At 46.9% G+C, this 27,797-nt stretch overlaps 1 protein-coding gene across 2 annotated transcripts in view; it reads left to right on the forward strand.

The window, feature by feature from the left end:
- Positions 1-15,748: 15,748 nt before the first annotated feature.
- Positions 15,749-27,797, forward strand: part of SH3D19 (SH3 domain containing 19) — a 115,137-nt gene continuing 103,088 nt past the window's right edge. For both annotated transcript variants that reach the window (XM_088448293.1, XM_088448304.1), the window contains exon 1: positions 15,749-16,361. In XM_088448293.1, coding sequence (XP_088304419.1) covers positions 16,268-16,361 — 94 coding nt within the window. In that variant the 5' untranslated portion in view covers positions 15,749-16,267. The remainder of the gene's footprint in view (positions 16,362-27,797) is intronic.

The raw sequence follows: 27,797 nt of genomic DNA on the forward strand, positions 1-27,797 counted from the left end.
GATCGCATCCCATGGGACCCACTCATTTTTATAAAAGTGAGCCCTCAATCCTAATTGTGGGGTAAAATATGCACTATAGCACGTAAATGTGATCTCTGAGTGGTGGTGTGTCTTTGGGGCTGTGATGCCTTTATCAAAGAGGTGAAAAGTGTATAACTCCCGATGCCCGGTATTAGATGTCGAAGCCGGATGGTTGGCTAAGACAGAATCTGTTAAAATCAAAATCTGCACGACGCCATTTTGCGAATGGCTACTCAGCGCCATTTTGCAAATCCTACACAGTATACGGCGCTATGTTATTATTTAGCATTGTGCGTTTCCTACGCAATAGAACATGGTTAAAAGTCCTTAGAAAAACAATACGTACATTTATTAATACACATATATCAGTGATGACTGACAAAGTCTTGTAGACATGTCTGTGACAAATAATTAAGAGTACACAAAGATACTGTGAGTGTTTGCTCCGCATATAGATACAGTATGTCTGTAACAATTGAAGTATAACACAGACACTGATATGCTCAGAGAGAGTGGATTTAGAAACAATTGTCAGACGATTAGCTATCGTTAGAAATTGTAGGCCTTGTTTCCCATGCTGATGTGGTTAAGAGGGACTGACAATTGCATTGTGAATAAACATAGGAAAGCCTTTTGTTAAAATTATCAGACTGCTTGCCAAAGCAAAGTCCATTGACTGTCATTTTTGTTCAGACAGAAGTAATATTACTGTTTGGAATATATATATATATATATATATATATATATGTATATATATGTATATATATTAGGGATGTGCGCCGGACCATTTTTGCCGGATTTGGATTTGGATTTGGTTCTAATTCGTCGTCCGGCTTTGGATTTGGATTTGGATTTGCCAAACTGCGGTGACTGGCTTTGGATTTGGATTTGGATTTGGATTTGGATTTTTTTACAAAAATTGACAAAAAAAGCTAAAATCACATAAATTGGTCTTTTTTTTCTTCCTAGAGTATTATTAACCTCAATAACATTAATTTCCAGTCAATTTAGACCATATCACAGCTTATAATATTGTTTTCAACATTATTGGCCAAAGGTTGCAGTGAGCTGACTGGTTACTAAGCGACAAAGCAGCGGCACAACGACACAGACACCACAGTATAAAGCACATCTATGACACATTGCCACACAGCAGTGGCAGAAATGAAAAGTAGTGCACCCACCCAGTGGGGTACGGCCAGCAGAGTCACAGTACTTGTTTACAAAGTGGGCTACGGCCCTAGGAGTCACAGTGCACAATCTTATTAGCATTACACCGCACATAGGGCCTGATTCACATTACACCATAAAGTAGTGTCTCTTATTTATGTTACGACACACAGTAGTGCCCCTTTTACACAATGCCCACAGTAGTGACCCTTTTACACAATGCCCACAGTAGCGGTGTCCCTTACACAATGTCCCCCAGCAGTGGTGCCCCCTATGCAGTCCCCTTAGTAGTACGGTCCACTATGCAGTGCCCCCAGTTGAATGCTCCCCAGTAGTATGCCCCCCATTAGCAGGCCCCCCCAGTAGTATGTCCCCCATTAGCAGGCCCCCCCAGTAGTATGCCCCCCATTAGCATGCCACCCAGTAGTATGCCCCCCCAGTAGTATGGCTCCCCCAGTAGTAGGCTGCCCCAGTAGCAGGCCCCCCCAGTAGTAGGCTGCTCCAGTAGTAGCCCCCCCTGTAGTATGGGCCCCCCCTGTAGTATGGCCCCCCCTGTAGTAGGCCCCCCCAGTAGTATGGCCCCCCCAGTAGCAGACCCCCCCCCAGTAGTATAGCCCCCCCCAGTAGCAGGCCCCTCTGTAGTATGGCCCCCCCAGTAGTATTGCCTCCCCCAGTAGCAGACCCCCCCCCAGTAGTGCAGACCCCCCCCCAGTAGTATAGCCCCCCCAGTAGCAGGCCCCTCTGTAGTATGGCCCCCCCAGTAGTATAGCCCCCCCCCAGTAGCAGACCCCCCCAGTAGTGCAGACCCCCCCCCCCCCAGTAGCGCCCCCGGACCTTTGACAAGTAAAAAAATAAAAAAAATAAAACTTACCTGTATCCCCGCTCCCGCGCCGTCCGCTCTGTCACACGCTGAGGAGGGAGCCGGAAGACGGAGCTCATGTGTGAGCTCCAGCCGGCTCCCTCCGTGCAGCAGCCAATGAGAGTCTGTGTGACTCTCATTGGCTGCTGTAACAAACACACAGCTGCCGCTGGCGGCTGTGTGTCTGTGTCTGTGTAGGGCAGAGCGCTATCACTGCGCTCTGCCCTACACGCGAGGAGACCTGATGTCGGATTCTCTAGTGAGAATCCGACATCAGGCGGCCGCCGTTCGGCCCCGAACGGGGATCCGAGTCAGGCGGTGAACACCCGAACAGGGTTCGGGTGGACTCGGATCCCCAATGTTCGGAGCGGTTCGGATTCCACAGAATCCGAACCGCTCATCTCTAATATATATACACACACACATATATACATACTTAAACAATCACATGGGTATCCGCAATGCGTGCACACACACACATATATATATATATATATGTGCACGCATTGTGGATACCCATGTGATTAAGTATGTATATATGTGTGTGTGTGTGTGTATGTAGATATATATATATATATATATATATATACATACATACAGTAGCAATTATGAATAGAAACACACACAGCACATGTTTTGCACTGTAACACAAACCCTGCACACAGCGCACCTTTTACATTGCATGTAGACACACAATGCATCCTTACATATAACCATAAATATACACGCACTCATAAAAGGTTCCTGCACGTAATGGTTTATATTAAAGTTATTACTTATGATGTAAAATGTATATATTTGATATTAATGGTATACAACATGATAGACATGGCATGTTTGATACTAAACTGACACACTGTTTATATCCAAATATCTGAACCTATCAGCAAGGGAGTCGCATCTTGCGTTCGATCAGGGCCGGTTCTATGGTTACGCATGGTACGCGGCCGCGTAAGGCGCCACATAGTGAAGGGCGCCGTGGCCGCGACCATGCAGAATTATCAGTGGCTTACTGCGGTGCAGACTGTGTCTCTGTGACACAGCTGCACCGCGCGTGTAGCGCTGACTGGACGGAGTTCGGTCAGCGCTACACAGTGCCAAACACACAGCCGCCGGTGCCGGCAGCTGTGTGTTTGTTTCAGCAGCTGATGAGAGTCTGTCAGACTCTCATCGGCTGCTGCTGCTCCCACTGCGGGAGCCATCTTCCGGCTCCCGCAGTGGGTAATGGGAGAGACTTCATGACGTCATGAAGTCTCTCCCATAATGCAAAGCGGCCCTGGAGAATGGTCGGGAGTAGCTGATAGCGGCGGCGGGAGCAGGAGCGGGGGGTTCAGGTAAGTGTTTGTTTTTGTTTTTTTTTTATTACGTTTGTCTCTACTGGGGGGGGCTACAAGGGGGGATTACTACTGGGGGCACTTGAAGGGGGGATTACTACAGGGGGCACTAGAAGGGAGGATTACTACTTGGGCACTTGAAGGGGGGATTACTATTGGTGGCACTAGAAGGGAGGATTACTACTGGGGGCACTAGAAGGGAGGATTACTACTGGGGGTACTTGAAGGGGGGACTACTACTGGGGGCACTTGAAGGGGGGACTACTACTGGGGGCACTTGAAGGGGGGATTACTAGAGGGGGCACTAGAAGGGAGGATTACTACTTGGGCACTTGAAGGGGGGATTACTACTGGTGGCACTAGAAGGAAGGATTACTACTGGGGACACTAGAAGGAAGGACTACTACTGGGGGCACTAGAAGGGGGGATTACTACTGGGGGCACTAGAAGGGAGGATTACCCCTGGGGGCACTAGAAGGGAGGATTACTACTGGGGGCACTAGAAGGGAGGATTACTACTGGGGGCACTAGAAGGGAGGATTACTACTGGGGGCACTAGAAGGGGGGATTACTACTGGGGGCACTAGAAGGGGGGATTACTACTGGGGGCACTTGAAGGGGGGATTACTACTGGGGGTACTTGAAGGGGGGATTACTACTGGGGCACTAGAAGAGAGGATTACTACTGGGGGCACTTGAAGGGGGGATTACTACTGGTGGCACTAGAAGGGGGGACTACTACTGGGGGCACTAGAAGGGGGGACTACTACTGGGGGCACTAGAAGGGGGGACTACTACTGGGGGCACTAGAAGGGGGGACTACTACTGGGGGCACTTGAAGGGGGGATTACTACTGGGGGCACTTGAAGGGGGGATTACTACTGGGGGCACTAGAAGGGGGGACTACTACTGGGGCACTATATAAGCTTACTAATATGGGCACAAGGGGCACTGCACAGGGGGGACCACTACCGCAGGCACTGCATAGGGGGGGCGCCAAAAAACCTACTCGCTTACCAAAAAATTTGGGCTAGGGCCGGCCCTGCGTTCGATGGTTATGGAATATAGGAAATTATTGGTTAGACTGTATACACTGTAATGTAGTGTCTCTATCTAGTTTAAATCAATTAAAGGAAGACAATGTAATCTGGAGAATTGGGACATACCCCTAGTGAACTGTCCTATGAACTACAGCGTACTACAAAGACCAAGAGCAAGAACCAATGGAATTATGTTTGTCTGTATACATTGTTGTTATCATGATCTGTTAGGGTTAGGGATGTGCAGGCTCGGTTCTACTCGGTTCCGTTCGGTTCTTTTTACCGAATCTTATTGGCTATCGAAAACTCGTGACAGCTGAAACCCAATAAGATCCGGTAAAAAGAACCGAACGGAACCGAGTAGAACCGAGCCTGCACATCCCTAGTTAGGGTATATACCCTGTGTCCAGGTCCCAGTCAGTAGCCATTCTTCTTGGTTGACCGCAAGCTTCTGGATTGATGACTGTAACTGGGACCGATGGGCATGCGTATGTATCGACTGTACCTTGTTTATGTATAATCTTTTGCGCTAATTGCATGTAGATCACAGCGTGTAACTACATGCTTTTTATGTGAATAATAACTTTTTGTGCTTTGGAACCACACTCAAAGTCTGGAAAGCAATTATTTCTTGTGCGACTTACAACGCTAAATAGCGACATTTATGGTGTATAGATTATTAGGTAATCATACCAGGTACTGCTTTAAGCTGGATTTCCAGATGAACTAGTCTAGGAACCAGGAGGATTGCAGGATGCACCAGGTATAGCTGTTAGCAGGATACCGGATGAACTGGTCTAGGAACCAGCAGGATTTCAGGATGCACTTGCAGACAGATACAGCATGAACTATACACAACGGGAAGTAACGAGATGTTCAGGCCCAGAATGCTATCAGAGGAGGATATATATATACCCTGGGTCTGGCAGCAATTCGTGGATATGGACAGGTGGTCTGGTAGTAGTACTCTGAGTGGTGGAGGGCAAAACATGCAGAGGGAGTGATCAACTCTGCAGTACTGAGAGACAGAACCACACCTGCGATTCCAATCAAGGCTAGCAGTGCTCACAGACAGAGGAGGGTCCAGGTGAATAATCACTTGTGGAAAGGAATGCATTCCCAGCATGATCAGAGCAGATCTCCCAGGCAAATTACACACACAGATCCATGAGACAGCTGGCAGGGGTAAGTCTACAGACAAAAGGTGAAAACTAGACAGGGTCGTGACACCGCCCAATGTGAGAGGTGCTGCATTCCTGACTGCTATGAAATGTGTTATTGAAAATACATCTATGAACCTCCACGCCGCTATTTGCTGCATATACACCACAAGAAGTGCTCTTTCTATACCTTCAGTTTGTATCTACAATGCTGGCTCCAGGCTTGTGCATAGCTGTTCTGACAAACAAATCCTGCTGCAGGTGCAGCATCACCACTGCTCTCCTACATCTAGAGCTGGTGAGTTATCCTGCATAATTATTGTGTATCATCACAGCAGCCATTGGATTCACACTGTATTTGACAGAGACATCTGGACAGTAATACAAAGGGATCCATACCCCTTCAATCAGATTTGTCATGCCCTTTCACCATGAGGCCACGCCCATTTTTAATCCTATGTTTAAATTGGAAAAATGAAGAGGGGGACGCCAATGCTCTTTCTGGCCCAGGACACCAAAAAGTCTAGTTACGGTTTTGGTGACACCCATATCCAGAATCACCTGGGAGATTTAAAGTGGAGGATAACATACAAAATTAACTGTGTAGCCTTTACATTGAATACGTAATACACCAGCCAAGTTTAAATTTGCACTTAAACCAACAACACCAGGTTAACTTGTAATCTATTTCAAGACACATCACTGGAAGGGTATGAAGGTGGCCAAACATTAATCCCAACACACATGCAGTAAATATAAACATAAAGTATATGTGAAGAAGATTGTCTATAAAGTATTCACTTTAAATACATAGTCGTAAGGGGTAATGCAGTCACAAACTTTCATACAGCAGATAAAAATGATATTAGGAAAAGTACTACATACCTACTAGCCAGCCCACCGGCATGTCTCCACCTTCAAACTTCTCCCACAGAGATGACTGGTGTAGGATATAGGACGCCTCCTGCTGCATTACCATACTAGTGCTATCGCAGCAGCGACAATGTTAGCAGCTGCGATAATAACTACATCCGCAGCCGAATCAGCCTCTTAGTAAACAATTTATTAAAGTAAGATATCTCACAAAAAATAAAAAAATACACAATGAATGAATCCTAGTATAATCTCTTGGACAAAAGCAAACGAATCCTCTCTAATATATGAGAGACCAATAAACAAAACATCAATAGTATAATGTGTATTGAAGAACTACAAGTCCCAAATTCAATAAATTCTCAGATATTTCATCATAATATAAAACAATGATTAATTCATATGAATATTATTGATTATTTAATGTTTACAGTTTACACACAATATGGTATATTATATTTTATACTATGTCCACCATTTGCATAAAAGGATCCAAATGTGGTTATGTAAATTTAAGACAGGTAAACATTATTTTTTGTCTGTTTTCCCTTTAAGAACAGACGCTTTGCAGAAAAATAAGCCGGGTGAGCAGAAAGAAGACTATTTTTCACAGCAAAGTGAGTACAGTAACACCACACTGTATATATCTGAGTGGTAGATGTGAAAAGCAAACTATAGCCTGTCCTTTTCAGACAGCAACTCTCCTCACATACTTAGTACATTTACACTTACCATTATACAAAAGAATTAAGTCAGACGTCCTGGGGACAACAGGAGAGCACTAGGAGCCTATTCATCATTGTGGGCCAGTTGGCCACAGATAATTAAGTATCTAACTTGCCACGAGTTGCGGAGGTAGATATTTAACTACAGAAGCAATTTAGCAATGGTACTTATCTTTGCTGATCTGGTCGATTGCCCATGCGTGACCTGAGTTCATGCATGCGCACAGCCAGGGGTGTATATAGGGATCCAAGCACCCGTGGCAATGTAATGTACTGGCGCCCCCCTTATGCAGTGCCCCCAGTAGTAATCCCCCAGTAGTAATCCCCCCTATGCTGCATTGCCCCCAGTAGTAGCCTCCCCTATACAGTGCACGCAGTAGTAATCCCCCCTATGCTGCATTGCCCCCAGTAGTAGCCCCCTATACAGTGCCCCCAGTAGTAATCCCCCCTATGCTGCATTGCCCCCAGTAGTAGTCCCCCCTATACAGTGCCAACAGTAGTAGACCCCAGTAGTAGGTCCCTATACAGTGCCTCCAGTAATAGTACCCAGGAGTAGTCTCCCCCTATACAATACCCCCAATAATAGTACCCAGCAGTAGTCCCCCCTATACAGTGCCTCCAGTAATAGTACCCAGTAGTAGCCCCCCTAAACAGTGCCCCCAGTTGTAGACCCCCTATACAGTGCTTCCAGTAGTGGCCACCCCTATACAGTGCTCCCAGTAGTGGCCATCCCTATACAGTGCTCCCAGTAGTGGCCACCCCAATACAGTAGCGGGCACCCCCCCATAAAGTGCCCCAGTAGCGGCCACCCCCTATTTCAGTGCCCCCCCCCCGTAGTGCCAGGCTTCTCCACACACACACACACAAAAAAAATTTCTACTTACCTGGTCCCCACTCCTGACATGACCGCAGCTGTCTGAGTCTCGGCCCGCTCTTCTCCTGCATGGGAGAGATGTCATGACGTATGATGTCTCTCCCGTCACATGCTGTGGGGGGAACCGGAACACGGAGCTCATGAGTGAGCTCCAGCCAGCTCCCTCCGCGGACGATGCAGCAGCTAATGAGAGTCTGTCTGATTCTCATTAGCTGGCTGCTATTACAAACACACAGCCGCCGCTGACGGCTGTCTGTTTGTAAACTGTGTAGGGCAGACCGCTCTCACTGCGGTCTGCCCTACACTTGTGGGGCCGAGGGACTTGTCCACCCCTTGGCTACTGGTGGCACTGACGGGCGGCACCCCCCCTTTGGTCGGCACCCCTGGCGAGTGCCATCCTGGCCAATGGGTAGATACGCCCCTGCGCACAGCCACAGGGCACACAGTGGGGTGGCAGCGGAGGGATTCGTTCGGATCCCCCTTCACAAACCCGGACCTCCTTCCCAGAGGAAAAAGCGGGGCTCCAGGAACCAATGTCATCTGAAGATAGCTGATTCCTGCACGCAAACTCTGAAAACTCTGAATACTAGGAGGTCCCATCCGGCCCTTAATAATTATGCATTTATAATGGCTACGCCCAGCAACAGGGGGGGGGACAAAGGGGACACCCCTACCAGGCCCTGAGGTCCAGAGGGGCCCCAAGGACTTGATGGGCACAAAATGGGGCTGTGGATGGCAGACTCTGTTCCAGCGACCGGGCCGTGGCCGCCGGGACCCATAGACGCCGCCCAGCCCCGAGGCCCTTGTAACCTGGCCCAGGCAGCGCTGGGCTCTTTCAGGTGGCTCAGCTGCGACCTGGGCCAGGACTGACCTTTAAGTGACAAAGCGGCAGCGTGACAGCATAGGCCACGTCACCGCACGTCAGACAGCCTGCTCCGCTGCAGTGTTGAAGCGATAGGGTATGGTAGAGGAATAGGGTCTGGGGCAGCAGAAGATGATGGGTGCTGGGGAAGGAAGAAGGAGAAGGGGACATAGGAAGCTGATAGGGGCTGGGGGCAGAGGAAGGTGATGGGGCTGGAGACAGATGAAGATGATGGGGGCTGGAGATAGAGGAAGATGAAGGGCAGAGAAAGGTGATGGAGGCTGGGGGTAGAAGGTGACACGGGCTGGTGCAGAGGAAGGTGATGGGGGCTGGGGGCAGACGGTGACATGGGCTGGGGGCAGAGGAAGGTGATGGGGCTGGGGATAGAGGAAGATGAAGGGGCAGAGGAAGGTGATGGGGGAGAAGGGGACATGGATTGTGGGCAGAGGAAGGTGATGGGGGCTTCTAGGCTGAGGATGGTGATGAGAGGCTGAATTTGAGGAATGAGTACTGCGGATGGCTGGCTGCAGACACCATCCCTCCTACCCCTGAGGCATCCACAGCACTGTCATCAAGAAGACCTTGCAAGAGATGGCAGCCAAGAACTACAGCCTGCATTGTTAGTGACAGAGAGACAGTGTGGTAAGCCATAGAGTATTTTTACTTTATTTAAAGGCTGGCATATCTTACAGTTAACATTCTCATGCTTCACATATCACACATGCAGGGGAGGGATGTGCGGGATTGGGGGTGGTGTTGAGAAGGTGGGGCCCCCAGAGACATCAGTGTACCAGGCCCCGAGATTTCTGTTGCCGGTCCTGGTAATGGCCCCATAAAGGATAACAAATAGGCCCTTCAGAGGTAGATTTACTAAGACTTCTACAAATGAATAGTGGAGGTGTTGGCTATTATAACCAATCAGATTCTAGCTATCATTTCCTAGCATATATTAGATAAATGATAGCTAGACTCTATTTGTTATGGGGAACAACACATATTTTCCTTTTTAGAAGGTTTAAGACCCCAAACTCAAAGTATAGAACCCTTGGCGTATCTATAATGGGCCAATGATTAATACTTACCTCTCCAGAGTCCCCCGTCGGCGCTGCTGTAACAGAACAAATCACTGGAGAATGGAGTGGCAGCCATTTTTCCCCAGAGATTTGCACAAGCACAGTAGAGGCGTCTCCAGGAATATGGCAAGGGTGCCATGTTACTGGAGACCTGTGCATGCGCAGTAGACTCTGGGACAATGCCAGAATCTACTGCAACACAGACAGGAGGGTGCCCACACGGAGTAGTCTGCACACAGGCTCCCTCATCTCTTAAACCACTCCTGTATATAACATTTGGTGTTAGATACATTTTTACTCACATTTACTAGCAGATTTCTACAATTAATGAGAACGAGTGATGATTTGGTGAAATTGCCTTTTTTGGCATGATCTTAGAGCGATCTACAAGTCACCATATCTATCAGGGATGTGCATTCAGGGGAGGCATACTTCTGAGATTTGATATAAAAAAGATTACAATAATACAAAGAAGATATTTGTAACGTATACACATCTACTTTGTTTATTGTAATAAATTTTATAGTTAACACTCACCAGCTTTGTGGAGCTCCCTGGAATTGCAGGGAGACGAGAGATGAGATGAGATATGAGCCTCACTTCTGTATAGTCAGACATTGATTGCAGAGCTGGGGGCGGAGCCAGAACACGGGCAGCTGCACAGAAAGAGAGCTAATGGAGGCATGCCTCGGAGTATGGGCAGCGTGCTTTGAGCACTGATGGACACCTTGGATGTGTCATGTGACCAGGAAGTGCACTGCAGGTTTAGAGATTGGAGCTCAGTCAGCAGCAGCAAGAGAAGACACAGTGATGCAGGTAGGAGAATCAATGGATGCTGAAGCTTAGTGTAGTGAGGGCAGAGTTACTGTGACTAGGGGGTGAGTCAGGCCCCCAGCACTCAGCCCCATCTCCATCTGTGCCTCCCCAGCCATTTACCTCACTGCACATCACTGATATCTATCAAAGCTAAACTGTTGAGAAATTGCTGCAAAGTATTATAAAGAAGATGTGAAGATGAATTTATTATAAGGGGGACACATTTCCTTTAATTTGGCAGCCAGGAGTTACTAGAAGGCCTCACATGAAAAATTCACATGACCATTGTGGCTAAATGCGTTAGAAGGCGGGACCTGTTATCATGCTGCTGCTCTTGCACTAACGTTTCACCTAGACTGCAAGCAGGTGGTCATTGTACACAGCTATTGCCGCTAGCAGCTATTGCCGACTCTGCTTTTAACAAGCCTACACTGCATAGTGAGATGCTGTTATCCACCGGACAACTCTGGTAAGTTACCCCTGGGAGGTTCACTTTCTAACAGGTTGGAGTATCCTATACACCTGAAGATTCTATCATACCGGCGCTGGCTGTTCCTTGCGTATTAGAGCCAGGCACACACTGTCCAGTTTGCCGTTGCAGCAATACCCCGCAAATGTGTCCAGGTAGTGTGTAAGTGGCATATCTACTGACCCTGGGCCTGATTCAGTATGGATCACACGGTTGCGTTCGCATGCACCTGCTCATTGCGAAAATATGCTAATGAACGCAATCACATGGCAGCACTATACCAAGACATCCACCGCTGTATAAAGCCACCCACTTCCCATGATATGCATCCACAAGTCAGCGAAAACATAGGTAACATCGAGTAACATTGAACCGATATGCACAGTTGAGGATGAACTGCTGAACTTCCTGTCGCCAACTAGATCTCTGGCTACGTATACAATCGCAGGGGTTTCATTATGCACGCGCCTGTAACGGCATTCAAACGCACAGGCACGCCTGCGTTTGCCCGACCACGCCCCTCTTCACCCCCAAACGGTCACTTCCTGTCAATCACTGTGTAATGGGACTGCGTGCGATTCCCGATCATATCGGTCGGTTTGCCCATGCACTCTGCGATGCATGCGCAGAGTGCAAACATCGGCCGGCTGCATGCGAACCAACCTGAATCAGGCCCCCTGTTCCATGTTGCTCCTTTGTGTGGCGCACATTCTGATGCTGCAGTGATTTCAATTAATCATACTCCTGTCTGAGCTTATAAGTACTTCACCATTTGTTTGGGATCCCAAGCTTTTGCTATACTGATTGAAAACATCAGGGAAGGCAGCTGTGATATTTGGATATATGCGATTGTAAAACCAGGCAGATTGAGTATATTACTCTGGACTCACGATTCAATAGTCTGGGACAATCAATAGTATACCTTAATCACGTTTGCTTAAAAAAACATTTTAAGCTAATTAACATCATTTTATATGTAGTTTTTGACACATTGATATTTTAATGTATGTTTTATTATTATGTTTCTTGGTTTGTGTAATATTAAATTTATGTACGTTTTTTGACATTCAACTCATATTTATTATCTTTTATAACACCTGGAGTTTTTTAGGGTTAGTGCTAACTCTTTGGTCTCTTGGCTATTTAAATTTGACCTCGGCATCCATAGATGCGGACATGAAGATACTCAGCTCCCTCCACTTAGAATAACATCGATTATTCATAATCCTCATGCGTATTCAGAGTTTGCAGTTGCCGCATATTGCCGACAATTTGAGTTTTATCCCTCCAGATCGCTAGAAAATAAATCCGGTGGTTTTGACTGTAAATTTGTAGGCAGTATACAGCGATGTGTGGTTATTTCAAACCCACTGGGAAAAACTATGGGCCTGATTCAGAGCCGGACGCTCTGACAGAGCACTCGCTCTGAATCCGGGCCGTCCTTCTGTTTTTTTTAGAGCGGCCTCCTGGCCGCTCGCATAGCTGTGGGTGACCACCCACAGCTATAGCGAGCGGCCAGGAAGATGGTCGCCATGGTCAAGACCATGGCGACCATCGGGCTTGCGACGAGACCCTTGTGGTAGGGTCTCGTTGCCGCAAGCCCTAGAGTGCTTTCGGCTCTAACAGAGCCGAAAGCATTCCCACTGACATCACTTGTGATGTCAGTGGGGCCGGCCCCAGACGGTAGGCTTTGGGAACGCCTCCGTCTGGGCAGCCACGCCCCTGGCCCGCCCACCAAAGGGGGCATGTTGTCACTCAACATCGACAGCACGCCCCCTTTGGTACGAGACCCGGAGCGACGGATTGCCCGTCGCTATCCGGGTCTCGCGCATGCGCACGATGGAGTCGGCTCTGTCGTGCACATGCGAACTGGGCCACCATCAACCCACTTGCGAGCGCACAGCGCTCGCTCGCGGGTCTGAATCAGGCCCTATGTTTGATAAAACTTAGACCTTAAGCTAGGCACAGTACATACTATACAATCGGACCGATCAGCCAATTTTTTACTACTCTGTCCGATAATCTCAGAGGGCTTGATTCACAGGTGCACATAATGTTAATGCCGCTCACAGATGGCTGGTTGTCAGTCTGCATGGTTACCGCTGGGAGACACAGAACGAGTGTGGACGCAAGAGCTGGTAATTTCAGTGGAGGTTCCTGGGAGGGAGGCTAAAAAGATGCAGGTGTGTCGTGGTCAGCGACTGCGTCTAAAGTTGCTCTGACACCGGCAGCCATGTTCAGACTGATAATGAACGCCTGGTGCAATGTTTGATATTGCGACCAATGATGCGACTTACTATGCAGTGGCAGATTAGAGATGCAGTGGGTGGGCGTTTATGTACGAATACCATCAGCCGCAGCATTAGCTAAAAGACGCAGTCGCGCTACGGCATCACAGGCAGTTGCGGCTGCAATAGCTTACACCTCCGAATCAGGCCTAGAGTGTATACACAGCACCCGGGGCCGATTATCATTCCAAAACAGCTGGATTGGATCTGACCTGCTGCAGGCATTTCTCAAAATGGAGAAGCAGAATTCCTGGCCTCGGTGACGCAGGTAAGACGGCCATTCTGAGTAGCCATTGGCTTTCTCAGCTGGCATGCAGCTGCAACCATTGCAACCGTTGGTCGTGATGGTGATCAGTTGCTGCGTCTTCGGACACAGCACTTGGATTTGCAATACTGTCAAGATGTGTCTATTGCCTTCAGAAGCCTCCTGTATCATATGTTCTGTGTCCACATGTGAATCAGGCCCTGTGTCCAGGGCCATCTCTTCCATTGGGCTTGTTTGGCAGTTGCAAAGGGCCCGAAGCTTGTAGGGGCCCACCAACCAGTCCCCCTGCAGCCCGGCCAGTTGGTAAATTTGTGATATTTTTTATAAGCCAGCCGCCGGAGCACTGTATTCTGATCTAACCTCCCCCCCCCCATCCCCCCCCCCCCGGTGACGAGTACTCACCTCAGTCCCAGTTTCACTTCGTCTGCCGGCTTCAGACAGAGGGGCCCATTTATCAAAGTTAATTTGAGGTAAGTATCCCCCGGATGTATGAAAGAGGGACCGCATCAGGTATCTCCGATACCTGCTGCGATCCCTCCATTGCCGCCCGCAGCCGCCTCCCCCATAGGTTTCTATGGGGGATGCAATGCCGCCAAATGTATCAATATCGGGAATGCGAAGCATTCCCAATATTGGCCCCAGCAGCTAACGCTATCTGAAGATAGCGTTAGCCGCCGTAGTCTATGAGGACTTACCGCATTTCAGCCGGCGGAGGGATCTCCCAGATCCCTCCGTCGGCAATGGGCGCCGCTCATGTGCAGTCCGCGGGACTGCGCATGCGCGGCAGTCCCGCATGCACTCCGGCCACATCGCAGGGACGGGCTCCTTTCAGAGCCCGTCTCCTTGCATCTGCCGGTACATACATTCAGCCGGTATGATCGCATTTTGCAATGTGATCATGGGCGGTACTGGATGCCCTGATCGCATTGCAAAATGCGATCATTAATAAATGGGCCCCAGAGTCTCTCTGCATGTGTGGGAGGTCTGATGGGCATGCAGGAGGGTTTTATTTTATTGACCATTTACATTTTGTCCCGTAAATGGGTGGGTAGGGGCCCCAGTGCATTGCTTTGCCCAGTGCCCACACTGCTGTTAAAACAGCCCTGCCTGTGTCCCGGCATTTTCACCTTAAAATAAAGATCTTTCCTACCTTTTCACCTGCTTGGGGGGTGCGCACAAAAAATGCCAATTTGCTAGCAGAGTGTATACGAGTTTGGAATTGGATTGCAAAGACAATACACTGTGATAATTTGCTGAGAAAACGGTTTGCATGAGCCAACTCGCACCTAAATAGATTGACCCCTACAAATCAGATATTCTCAAGATTGTTTAATCACTCTGAAAATTGTAAAGTGGGTTGGATTATGATTGAAATCGTTCAGGTGTATACCTAGCATTAGTCTGTTACTGGGTCAAAATTATGGGGAGAATTTACGAAGCAGCGGCTTCCCGGCGGTTTACAGGTACATATTGAAAACGGCAACCGGAGTCAGTGTAAAGCACGACGCTGCTTCGTAAATTCCCCCCATAGTATCTCTGTCCACCCCTTTGAATAAATGTTGAAATGACACCGACATGCTGAAATCTGAACATCTACATAAAAGCATATTAAGAAATCTATTTCTGACATAGACAATCCATCATTGTCTGTGATTCTGGCAGGTAGGACTTACAATGGATTAATATATATGTACTGTACAGTATATAAAGATTATCTCAGGAGCAATAATATGCAGATTATTACACCTTACAGTAATTCATGTATTAGAGGGGCCAGTTCCCAGCAATGTGTATTTAGGGCAGAAAGTCCTGGCTAGCTGTGATTGCAGGAACTGTGTATTATTCTCACACATGCCTGCACCCATCTACTTGCTGCAGGTACCTCCTCCTCCTCCTCCTCACTCCCTCCCCCTCCGCCTTTTGTTTTACTATCACAGGGAAACCGAGGGAACAATTTCCTGTTGACACCGGAATATTTAGAAAGTGTTGGGAAGGAGGAAAGAAGAGCAGGCGGAGGGGAGGACAGCAGCAGCATCTGGGGTGGAAGTTTGATGCTATTCCCTCTCCTTGCTCCCAGCTGAGGAGTGCCCCTGTGGGGTGACTGTCAGAAGGAGGCCCTGCTTGGATGTATGATCTCACCCAGTACAAAGTTTGGGTGCAGCAGGGGTGACACACATTGGGGATCAGGGTGACAGGAGGAGCTGGGCTGAGATTGGACTGGATGTGAAATCAGGTGCACCCAGGGATCTCTGTGCCTGCTGCTGGGGCACGCAGAGCATTGCATGGGAAAGGATGGCAATGCCTGTCTCTCTCTCCTGCAGGATATGCTGCTGAGCTCTGTGCAGGAATAGCAGACTGATCGCATCTCGGCCTCCTGCAGACGTGGGGAAGAGAAATGTGATTGAATCTCCAATGCTGTTATCCTGTGCTGTCTGCTGATGGCTGAAGCCTGGCTGGAGGAGGAGGAGGAGGAGCTGAGGGACAGTACTGGGAACAGGAGACACAGGAGGTCCAACCTGAACCAAGCTGCAGGTAACCATGGAGAGAGGGGGCTGCAGTGCTGCTGCTGTGCCATGCTCTATGTATGTATGGAGGCAGCAGCACACATGCCTGGGCACAGCAGGCATGCCTACAGAGCCTCCCTAATCCTCAGGGACCTTACACTGATTAGCTGCTGGACAGGGACCAAGGCTATTCTCTGAAAAATGCTAAGCAGGAACCTATGGAAGCATGTTATGGTGGTAGACTGGTGGAGCCATTTTCTTTGCAGCTTCATAGTGTAATATATATATTTTATACTGAAGATTAATTTAACAAGGTAACCACTTATATTTTACAATGCTGTTCAACAAGCTGAGGACTTAGTTGTGTTCTATGTTTTATTCATGGGTTTATTTTAGGACACACAAAAGGGCATGTCTGGCCAGAGTATGTTTCGTGTCAGACCTTTTATATCTTTATTTATACTTTAGTCTAGAACACACCTGAATATCTGTGTAGAGGCTATATGGTACCTTGTGATATTAATTGGGTCCATTTGTCTTAAGCCATCAGCGAAGTGTTTATCACTGTCACCTGGTGCTTAGTGACATCATGTATATGGAATAATGTTTTGTTTACATCATTGTGTAGCCAGTAATACTGTATGGTATCAGTCCAGTAAATAATATAACAATAGTAAATTATACAAATATATTGAGAAGGTCTTGATGAAACTGTATATACATAATTACAGTACTCACAGGTATATGTTTTATACTTAAGTACCTTCAGATATATTTATTGCATTTATTTCTCCCTCTTTATACATTTACACTTATTACACCAGTTTTTGCTTGTGTTGTAAGCTAGCCTTATAAAGAGGGTTACCTCCTTAAAACACTGATTAGAATATTATAGAGCAACTGTCCACAGCTCTTCAGTAACTTTAGCAGTTCTTGTATTTGCCAGCCTTTTGAATCCAAGGTCCAGAAACACATTGGTGATAATATGCTTATAATTCTATTTTATTTTATTAAAGGGTGGTACCTACTGATAAGTTATGTGGTTAAACATCGAAAATATTTAACATACAACCAAGAATGCTTTTGTTTTGCTTTTACCAAGTTACTAACTTATACTCACTTTTTATTTTTCATGACAAATGAAATGGTATAGAAAAAAAAGCCCCATGTCCGGATTAGCAATTCATTCAGTTGATATATGTGATGACATACAGCACTAACTACCATAATGTTAGCCTCAGACTGTGTTATTTAACAAAGTGTACATAACTTGACTATTTTGTAAACGTTATTGCCGACAACGACATATCGTTACAACAATTTCGTATAATCGTCTAGTGTGTTTACGCACTATATTGGTAACGTTGCGCTCTCCCACGGGTCGTTAATGATATCCCCAGTGGTCTGTATTTGCAGTACAGTCTGGGAATATTGGGCCTGATTCAGACCCACTCGCGAGCGGCTGTCCGCTCGCAAGTGGGTCGATGTTCTGGACTGAGCATGCGCACGACGGAGGGAGCTCCGTCGTGCGCATGCGCCAGACGCGACTAGCGAAGGAAAGTCCTTCGCTCGTTGTGTCCGATCAAAGGGGGCGTGCTGTCAATGTTGATTGACAGCACGCCCCCTTTGGTAGGCGTGCCGGGGGCGTGCCTCCCTGACGGGGGCGTTCCCACGGGAACGCCTCCCGTCAAAAGCCGGCCCACTGACATCACTAGTGATGTCAGTGGGAGTGATTTTGGCTCTGATAGAGCCAAAATCACTCCGGAGCTTGCGGTTGAAAACCTCAACTGCAGGCTCCGGCTCGCAGTTTCGATGGTCGCGATGGTCACGACCATCGCGGCCATCAAAATGCACGCTCGTATAGCCTGTGGGTGGTGACCCACAGCTATACGAGCGTCCAGGAGGACGCTCCATTTTCATGGAGACCGGCCCTCATTCAGAGCGTGCGCTCTGCTCAGAGCGTACGGCTCTGAATGAGGGCCATTGTTAGCGATGCCATACTGCCGCATGCGGCATGAACCCGCTCAACCCACCCCCCCAGGCCGTCGTTCGTGGTTGCCGGCATCGGCATGAGTGTATGCACTTACCGATGCCGGCACCCCCAATGGATCCTGTCGCTGCTGATATTGTTGGTACACACATAGTCTCGTGTTTCCGCACCTTAAGTTCTCTTACCAGAGTAACACAGTATTTTATTATGTAGGAATTTTAAAAGGATTTAACCTTCTAGTAAATAGTAAGCATAGTCCCATCAACATTTTGCTTCCCTCGATGTTTGTAATGTATGTGAAAGACTTGCAGAGCACCTTGAGCCATATGTTCAAGGGGAAAAAGTATAGCCTATAAACACAGACTATTATGTATGTTTACTGATTTATGCTTGTAGCTATTAATTGTATCCACCCCTATCTCTAGGCAGTTACTTATAATCACTTATTATATAAACTAAATGCCCCTTTAGATCGTGTTGGGTACGGGATCCTGACGGTCAGAATCCAGACGGATTTTGGTAAGTATTTTAACCCTAACCCAACTGTTCCGCAGCCTAATCCTAACGCAGCCTAACCCTAACACTTACCATCGGGATCTGTTGGGATTGTTATTGTCTGTATTGTGATCGTCGGGATCCTGACTTTGGGGGTCTATTTACTAAGCACTGTTAGGAGATAGTGAAAAGTGATAAGGAGCCAGCCAATCATCTCCCAACTGTCATTTTTTCAAATGCCTGTGAGATGGCAGTTAGGAGCTGATTGGCTGGCACCTTATCACTTTTCACACTGCTTAGTAACTAGACCCCTATATCACTTTAGACCACGGACACATACCCTCTGATGTTGCCTTGTGTTTGACTTGTATTTGTTACTATCATTTGGATATCACTGCAGGCACCCCCACTGTGTTCACCCCCTGTAAGCTAAAAGCGTAAAGCACAATGGGGCTGATGCACAGTTGGCTGTGATTGTGCCTCAAATCATACACAAAAAATACTTACACTGAAACAGTTACTATTGCGGGCAGGTGTAAAGCTAAACCTATCGCAAGATGCAGACACAAGTGGCTATGCACCTGGTTTATGTCAGGCATACATCACCAATGCAAATGTTTTTAACTATTTGTTTTGCTTGCAAAATACACAATCACTATTAGCTCTCGCTGAGCATTAGATGGAAAAAAAACCCTGTAATATAGCAGTAACCCGTCTTGTGTGCGAGAAAGAAATATGTACTTCAGCACACAAAGCACAATAGATGCATGAAGTTGAAAAAATGATAGACATGTGCCAGCAAACATCCAGCCACAAGCCGTCCATTAATGCTGGTGACCATCATCATTGTCACTCTCCAAATGCACCTGTTCTTGACCACTAGCAAGCAATACGACTTTCTGGTTCCGGTCTGTGCCTGGTGGCCCTTTCCCTGTCTCATCTTTCCAGGCACAGACTGGTATAGAAAAAGTAGTGTCCAGTAGAGCCATAACTAGACTTTTTGGTGCCCTGTGCCGGAGAGAGCATTGGCGCCCCCCCTCTATTTTTTAAATAGGGACATAAAATAGTACACTTGAAAAAGGACAATGGCCTCATGGGGATGGGTCAGGGAAGAGATAGGGGAGGCCAGTAGATGCTGGGGGTAAAAGAAGAGGAAGCTACAAGTAAGAATGATAATAAACAGGAAAATTGACAGGCCCAAACAGCGGCCCCTTCCCTACGGTGCCCTGTACCATGGCAGGTCGCACTACCCTAGTTACAGCCCTGGTGTCCAGTTTCAAACAGATGTACATGCATTTTACTAGTGCAGTGTTCTCCCCAGAAATTTTTTCCAGTCGGGTGGCATCAAAGAGTAGCCGGGTGGGGGCCTTCGTAATTATGCGCATGCCGGGAAAAGGGGTATCTCCCTTACCAATCCAGCCCGACAGGTCTCAGGCTGGTCCCCCAGCCTGTATGACTCTCCTTGGCTAGCTGCGCTGCTATGATAAACACACAGCTGCCGCTGGCGGCTGTGTGTGCTTCTGTGTAGGGCAGACCGCTACTCACTGCGGTCTGCCCTACATTTGTGTGACACTAGCGGCGGGTGCGGGCCCCGGTGCAATGCATCGGCTGCACCGCCGATGTTACAGTGCAGGGGGGTGGGGGACTTTTACTGGGCAGACCGCCCGACAAATAAAGCGTGGGGAGAACACTGTAGTGGTAAAAAGTGCTATTAAAATAGTCAGTTTTTATCCATTAAAAATTAAATGTACTAATTGTTTTATGGTCCACGGATTTGTCCACATTAGAACGATATCTGCATGATTTGCCGTATCGGAACGACAAATCGCGCATATCGTCTAATGTGTATGCACAATCACGCTCTCCCACTGACTATATATATACGTATATATATACGTTTGGTTGAGCGTACTGTCGGTCAATCAAACTATATATAGCTGATAACATAACTATAGCAAACTATAGTGTTATGATAGTGAAGGAAGGAGTTGTAGTTTGCCTGAGCTGCTGAAGAAGGGAAAATGAATATGTAATGGAAGGACCTCTAAGACCATTATCCTGAACAGGGCAGAATCTAGGATATCTGTCAACCAGTGCAAGGCAGCAATTTTGCGCCCCCTCCCTTCCCGTACCTGGATTTTGTCCTTGCTCCTCCATAAGGCAGTGCACTAGTCAGAAGTCCCTGGTATAGTGACTTACATTATTCCACACACCATAATGCCCATTACACATTATGCCACACACTGTAATGCCTATTACCAAAGTGCCACTTACATACTGTATTTGCCCAACACCATTTTATGCCGCACAGTAAGGCTTCTAATTACTTTAAAATTACCTGCTCGTTGTCAGGGATTTTATGCTCATTACCAGAGGTTCCATGCTCATTGCTAGGGGTTACATGCTTGTTGCCGGGGGTTTCATGCTCGTTGCCAGGGGGTTTCATGCTCATTGCTATGAGGTCCAATAGGACCTCTAGCATCTGTCTCCTCCTTGGTAGTGCCCATTTTTGGATGGCCGTTTTCAGCAGAGTCCATGCGTGGGGCTAGTCCGCATGAAATCTGCTGAAAGCAGCCATCCAAAAATAGCCACCGCCAAGGAGGAGACAGACACTAGAGGTCGAATAAGGACCTCTAGCATCTGTCTCTTCCTTGGCAGCGGCCATTTTTAGATGGCAGTTTTCTGAATCTGCAGCCTCCAAGCTACTGCGAATCAGCCCTTTTTCACCCCCTGAGTTCTAGCACCCGGTGCACGTGCACCTCTAGGCCCCCCCCCTAGTTGCGGCCCTGTCCTGAATAATAGATTGATTTACAGAGAAGATAAAATAAAATCTGTTTATAGCAAAGTTTTTATTTCTGACAGATATTAGAGAAACCATTCACTGTCTTTTTGGTGTTTTATTTTTTTTCTGAGAGCTGAAACAATCCAGAGAAGGTCCGATGTCGAGAGTACACAGTGCTCAATTATCGTTCTTATTTAAACAATAAATCATCAGATCACGTAATACAATATTTGCGGCACGATATCGACATATTGTTGACAACATACGACTTGCAGCTGTCCAGATCAGAGGGACAGATTCAACTGCTTTTGAAACGATCATCAGCCCCTAGTGCTGTGTACACCAGGGCTGGCTCCAGTGGTCAGAGCACCCTGTGCCGGCCCCCTCCAGAGTGCCCTATCTTCGCGTCCGGCATGGGGCGTGGCCTAATTACCATAGGCCACGCCCCCTACGTGACGTTATTAGGAGGCGTGTCCGCCTCCAAATAACGTCAGGCTGGGGGAAGCCTCACTAGCTGGGCTTCCCCCAGCCCTCTCCCGTCACTGAATGGATGCCGCGCGCATGCGCGCAGCATCCTTTCAGATCCTCCGGGGTCCGGCATAGCTGCGGCGGTGGGGGTCCCCAACCTCCTGATTTAACCACCCGTGGGCCACTTCGGCCCACGGGTGGAACAGCGGGACAGCAATGTCCTGCTGAAATCGGGATGTTGGGGAGGGGTGCACCCTCTATGGGTGGCGCCCCTGTGCGACCGCTCAGGTCGAACACCCCTAGAGCCGGCCCTGGTGTACACACTGTGGAATAATCTGATCACACAGCTGAGAATTGGCTATTTGGCCCAATTATTGCACAGTGCGAACCCCACTTAAGTTTATTTTTAAGACTATGGGGGAGATGTATCAAGTCTTAGACATAAAGTGAAGTTACCCAAAGCAACCAATCAGCTTCTGTTATTTATCTAGCACAGTATTTCAAATGATAGAACGTGCTTTGGGCAACTTATCCACTCTCTCTGGGCCTGATTCAGAACCGCTCGCTCTGAATCAGGGCCGGGATTTTTTTATGTGGTAGGTTCTCGCCCATCGCAAGCCCCAGAGAGCTTTCGGCTCTAACAGAGTCGGAAGCTCTCCACTGACGTCACTTGTGATGTCAGTGGGGCCACCCCCAAACGGCAGGCGTTCTCATGGGAACGCCTCCGTTTGGGCAGCCACCTCCCCGGCCTGCCCACCAAACGGGGCGAGCTGTCACTTAACATCGACAGCTCGCCCCCTTTGGTGCGAGACCAGGAGCGACGGACTGCCCGTCGCTAGCTGGGTCTCGCGCATACGCACGACGGAGCCGGCTCTGTCATGCGCTGTGGGCCACCATCGACCCGCTTGTGAGCGCTCAGCGCTTGCGACCAGTTCTGAATCAGGCCCTCTGTCCTAAGCTTGATACATCTTATTACATATTCCTGTTTTGTGTATCCAACAGTATTATTCTGACAACATTTCCCAAAATGTATTTTTACTATTACAGTAAATGGATAAATACGGCTTTCCACACCTTTACCACTTAAATGGTTGCCAGCATGGGTATGCCACCAGTGGTTTCTTAGGTAGCCTTGCACTGTAATACCTGTACCCAGGCGATATTTATATTTGTATACTCTATGGGGGCGATTCAATTTAGTGGCAGTTGAATAGCGCCAGGAGGGAGCTCTCGGAGCTATTCAATTTACCGCAATGTTTACTCCGACGGAAAGCAGAACTTAAGCCAGAGAAAGCTGGTTCTCCCGACTTAACCTGGGTGTGTTGTTGCGAGAACCGGCATTCTTCAACTAAAGTGCTGGCCGTGAGGCTGTTAGTGCTGCGCTAAGCCGGAACACAGCCTCGCAGCTGGCACTTTAGTCGGATTTCTCCTCGCACCGTCAGGAGGGTGCAAGAAAAAATCATTAGAGGGACTAAACCGTGCGCTGAATTGAATAGCTCTGGGAGCTCTTCCTTGGTGCCATTCATTTCCCGCTGAATTGAATACCCCGCTATATTTTTAAATGGGGGCAATTTAATCCCCAGCACGGTGATGTAGTTCCTGGGATGAGCGCCCGGAGCTATTCAATTGCCTGCATTGTGCCCTGCACTTAAGTCATGAGATGCAGTTTACCGGGACTAATACTGCTTCCACACGGGATGCTGCCCCAAGGCACTAGATAAGTCGGATTAGTGCTCTCACCTCAGGAGGGTACGAGCAGAAATCCTCTAGTCTCTGGATTACAGTGTGGCCAATTGAATAGCTGCAGCCACACATACCAGGAGCTACATCGCTGCACTGGGAATTGAATTGTCCCCAATGTATCTTAATATTTTCTTATTCACAACTGTATTAAATAATCTACTGAAATATCCATATAACCTAGGCACTGAATTGTTTAAAGGACTGTCGCTCTGACATACAATGCAATAGCAGAAAAATTATCACTTACATTTTTATCTCAAGTCGAGTTCAAGGTCATCTGGGTATAGTTTAACTGGAGTGTTTGGTAATTATTCACCTAAGAGATCAATTTCCCTTACAGTAATGGAGACAGATATTTCAGGGAGTGAATATTGTTTTCTTTATTGAATAGATGTATCATTCTGAGAGTGGTGAATGGGATGGGCAATAATCTACATTAAGGCATAACACCCTAATATCTGGCATGGCATTTTGTCTTGCAAGGTTCCCTGCTCTCCACAAAGTCTAATGCTGGGTACACACTAGACCAGGGGTCCTCAAACTTTTTAAACAGGGGGCCAGTTCACTGTCCCTCAGACCGTTGGAGGGCTGGACTATAGTATGAACAAATTCCTATGCACACTGCATATATCTTATTTTGAAGTGAAGAAACAAAACGGGAACAAATACAATATTTAAAATGAAGTAAAGTTAAATCAACAAATTTACCAGTATTTCAATGGGAACTATGGGCCTGCTTTTGGCTAATGAGATGGTCAATGTCTGGTTCCATATTTGTCACTGCTAGTCGTAACAAGTGATGCAAGTGTGCATCCGTTAGTCTTGATCTGGTTGGAGATTTCAAATGTTTCATTCTAGAAAAAGTCTGTTCACAGACATAAGTGCTGCCAAAGATGGTTGCCATGTTGAGTGCATGGTTCCTGAGATGAGGATATGTCTCAGAGGGGAGAGATGCATAGAAATATCAAATTGAATATCCTACACTCCGAGTCAATTTTTCTTTTTCTTGACATCATTGTTTCCTAGGGATTCCAAATTGCTATTAGTAAAATACCAATATATATATACAGCGCTACAAAAACAATATACCAGCAATAACTTTGCCCACACAGAGACATACAGACTGCAAGGCCCATCATTGCAGTCTGATTGGTGAAACTCCGCTTTTACCTCAGGCTCACACTGAGGTAATAATGTTCCCAACTTCCTCCAAGCTGCCTCTGCGCTGTGATGCCTCCGTTTCCCGCACTCTCTCTCCTGCTCTTCGCGCTCCCGCTTCCGACCTTCACTGCCCACAAGTCACCGCTCAGGCGGCCCTCCCAAATGCCCTGGCTTCCTCTGAATCCTGGGAGATGAGAGTTGTAGTCCGGCTGCGCTGTTCGGATCCTCTCACCGCCTGAAGCTAGATTGCAGCCAACAATTCTCATGATCCAGCGCTTCAGCCGGCCAGCCAATTGGCGGCGGCCGCCGCCCCCTCTCCCTCTTCCACCAATGACCATCCTTCTCATGTAAAAAAAAATGACAGACAGGCAGCGGCGGCATAAACACCCGGCGGGCCATATAAATGTCCTCAGTGGGCCGCTTGTGGCCCGCGGGCCGTAGTTTGAGGACCCCTGCACTAGACAATGTGTTATCCGATCCCGCGGATCGGAGCATCATGTCGGGTACATCGTCATCATGTCGGGTACATCGTAATGATATATGCGCTCCTGCAGGTCATTAGCGACATCACAAGTTTTCCCTACTGCAGGGCTGACGGGATGTTTCTAACAATGCCATGCTGCAGAATGTAGCATGACACGTGTGTGTGTGTGTCCCTCCGGTTGGAGCTGGCATCGGCAAGTCTGTATGCACTTGCCGTGTGCCGGGTCCCGTTGCCGGCGATATTGCACTGGGTACACATCATCTAATGTGTGCCCAGCTTAACAGTTTCTGACCAACTAGCTTTGTATTGAGGTGTGTGGGCAACCAGTGTTCTGATGTGTGCCGTTATGATACACAGATCCCCTATGCAGCCAGTCTGACTATAGATGTGATGGAGCCAGGCCACTAAATCATATTATATTACAGGATTAGGATTTTTACAGAAAGGCATTTGTACAATGTTGTCCGGATTCTTTTTTTATTTTAATTTTTATTTTAATCCGTAGAAAAAAGTAATTCCTAAATGTTTTAGATATTTGCATAATGAGGTAGGTAAAGAAGTGTGATTATTCAGGACGTTATGGGCTATTTTGTAGGCATCTCAGAACATTTGCCCCAAACTACATTGTGACCACAGAAAACGCTAATATTAATAATGAAGCCAGTTGTTGCACTGGCAGCTTTTGGTACCTGTGCATTGTAAAAGTGTTACCAGTTAGGAGCAATTTGAGTATAGCAAACTAGTTTTATAATCCCGTGTGTGTATGTATATAAATGTGAAAATTGGTTTGAATAAATAATTGTGTGATGCAGCTTGGTCAAAAACAACCAAACCACACAAAAAATTGCCCCAGGGGGCCCATGATACATGCCACTGATACTTTAGTAACCCAGTTTTTTCAATGTACAAGACATGCATCCTTAATTAAATTGACATGAGAGTCTGCAGACCATGCACTTTTTTTCTATTTCTTCGAATTATGATAATTTCAGTAGATAAATGTGTGTGTGTGTGTGTGTGTGTATATATGTGTGTGTAATATATATATATATATATATATATATATATATATATATATTATATACAGGTTGAGTCTCTCATTTCCAAATATTTCAAAATACGTAATATTTTTAGCACTGAGAAAGTAAGACCTTTGCTTTCTGATGGTTATATGTACACAAACTTTGTTTACAGCACAAAATTATTAAAATACAGTATAAAATAACCTTCAGGCTCTGTGTATATGAAACATAAATTAATTTCATGTATGTACATAAACTTGTTTTTCTGCACAAAATTATTAAAAATATTTTATAAAATGCCTTGCAGGCTGTGTGTATAAGGTTTTTATAACACATAAATGCATTCTGTGTTTAGATTTGGGTCCAATTCGAAGATATCTCATTATGGTATGCAAATATTCCAAAATACGGAATATTCCGATATCCAAAATGCCCCTGGTCCCGAGCATTTTGGATATGGGAGACTCAACCTGTGTGTGTGTGTGTGTGTGTGTGTACGGAAGTATATTCATCAATTTCTACAAACGCTTCTCTAATTATTTATTGGAGCCATGTTTCAGTGATACACCATGGCTGTGACTTTCTCCCTTACATGTTCATGTGACAGAACATCTGCTCTGACACAGCTTTGTTGAGAAAGGTACAGGATGAGGAGAGACTGGCAGATCAGGTTTGGTAGACCACAAGGAGACAGCATACTAAGAATGAGTCAGAAATTGGAGATAAGAAATGTGAAACTGTATAGCCTACCTGCCCTTTACGTGAACATGTTTGTCATAGATTAGTCAGACTCGGGTATGTACGCTAAAGTAATACTTAAGGGGGAGATCTATCAAATCTTGGAGAGAGATAAAGTACCAACCAATCAGCTTCTATGTTATTTTATAGGCTGTGCTAGAAAAATGAAAGTAATACCACATTCACACAGAAAAACTTGAAATATCCGGCTTTTACCCAGCATGTACCCCCCTCCCCTTCACACAGAAAAGCAAATTGCCTGGTCAAGCATTTGAACACGATAAGTTACGATCATCCCGGGTATTTCTTCTGTGTGATAGGCTCAGTCTGGGTCGCAGTTTCCGGGACATCGACTCTGGTAAAAACCATGGCCGAAGTCCCAGGAATTCTGACCAATCCTGACCCTTTCTCACAGAAAAAGACCCAGTGTTGATCCGCAAATTACCAGGTCCAAATGCTTGACCCGGCAATTTGCTTTTCTGTGTGAAAAGGGTATTAGAATCAGATTGGTTGCTATGAGCAACTCACTTTATCGGTCTCCAGACATTTAATATAATGGAATTAATGGAATATTTTTTTCT

This window comes from Taudactylus pleione, unplaced genomic scaffold (genome assembly GCF_031769625.1).
Source record: "Taudactylus pleione unplaced genomic scaffold, aTauple2 ptg000021l, whole genome shotgun sequence".
Taxonomy (NCBI): Eukaryota; Metazoa; Chordata; class Amphibia; order Anura; family Myobatrachidae; genus Taudactylus; species Taudactylus pleione.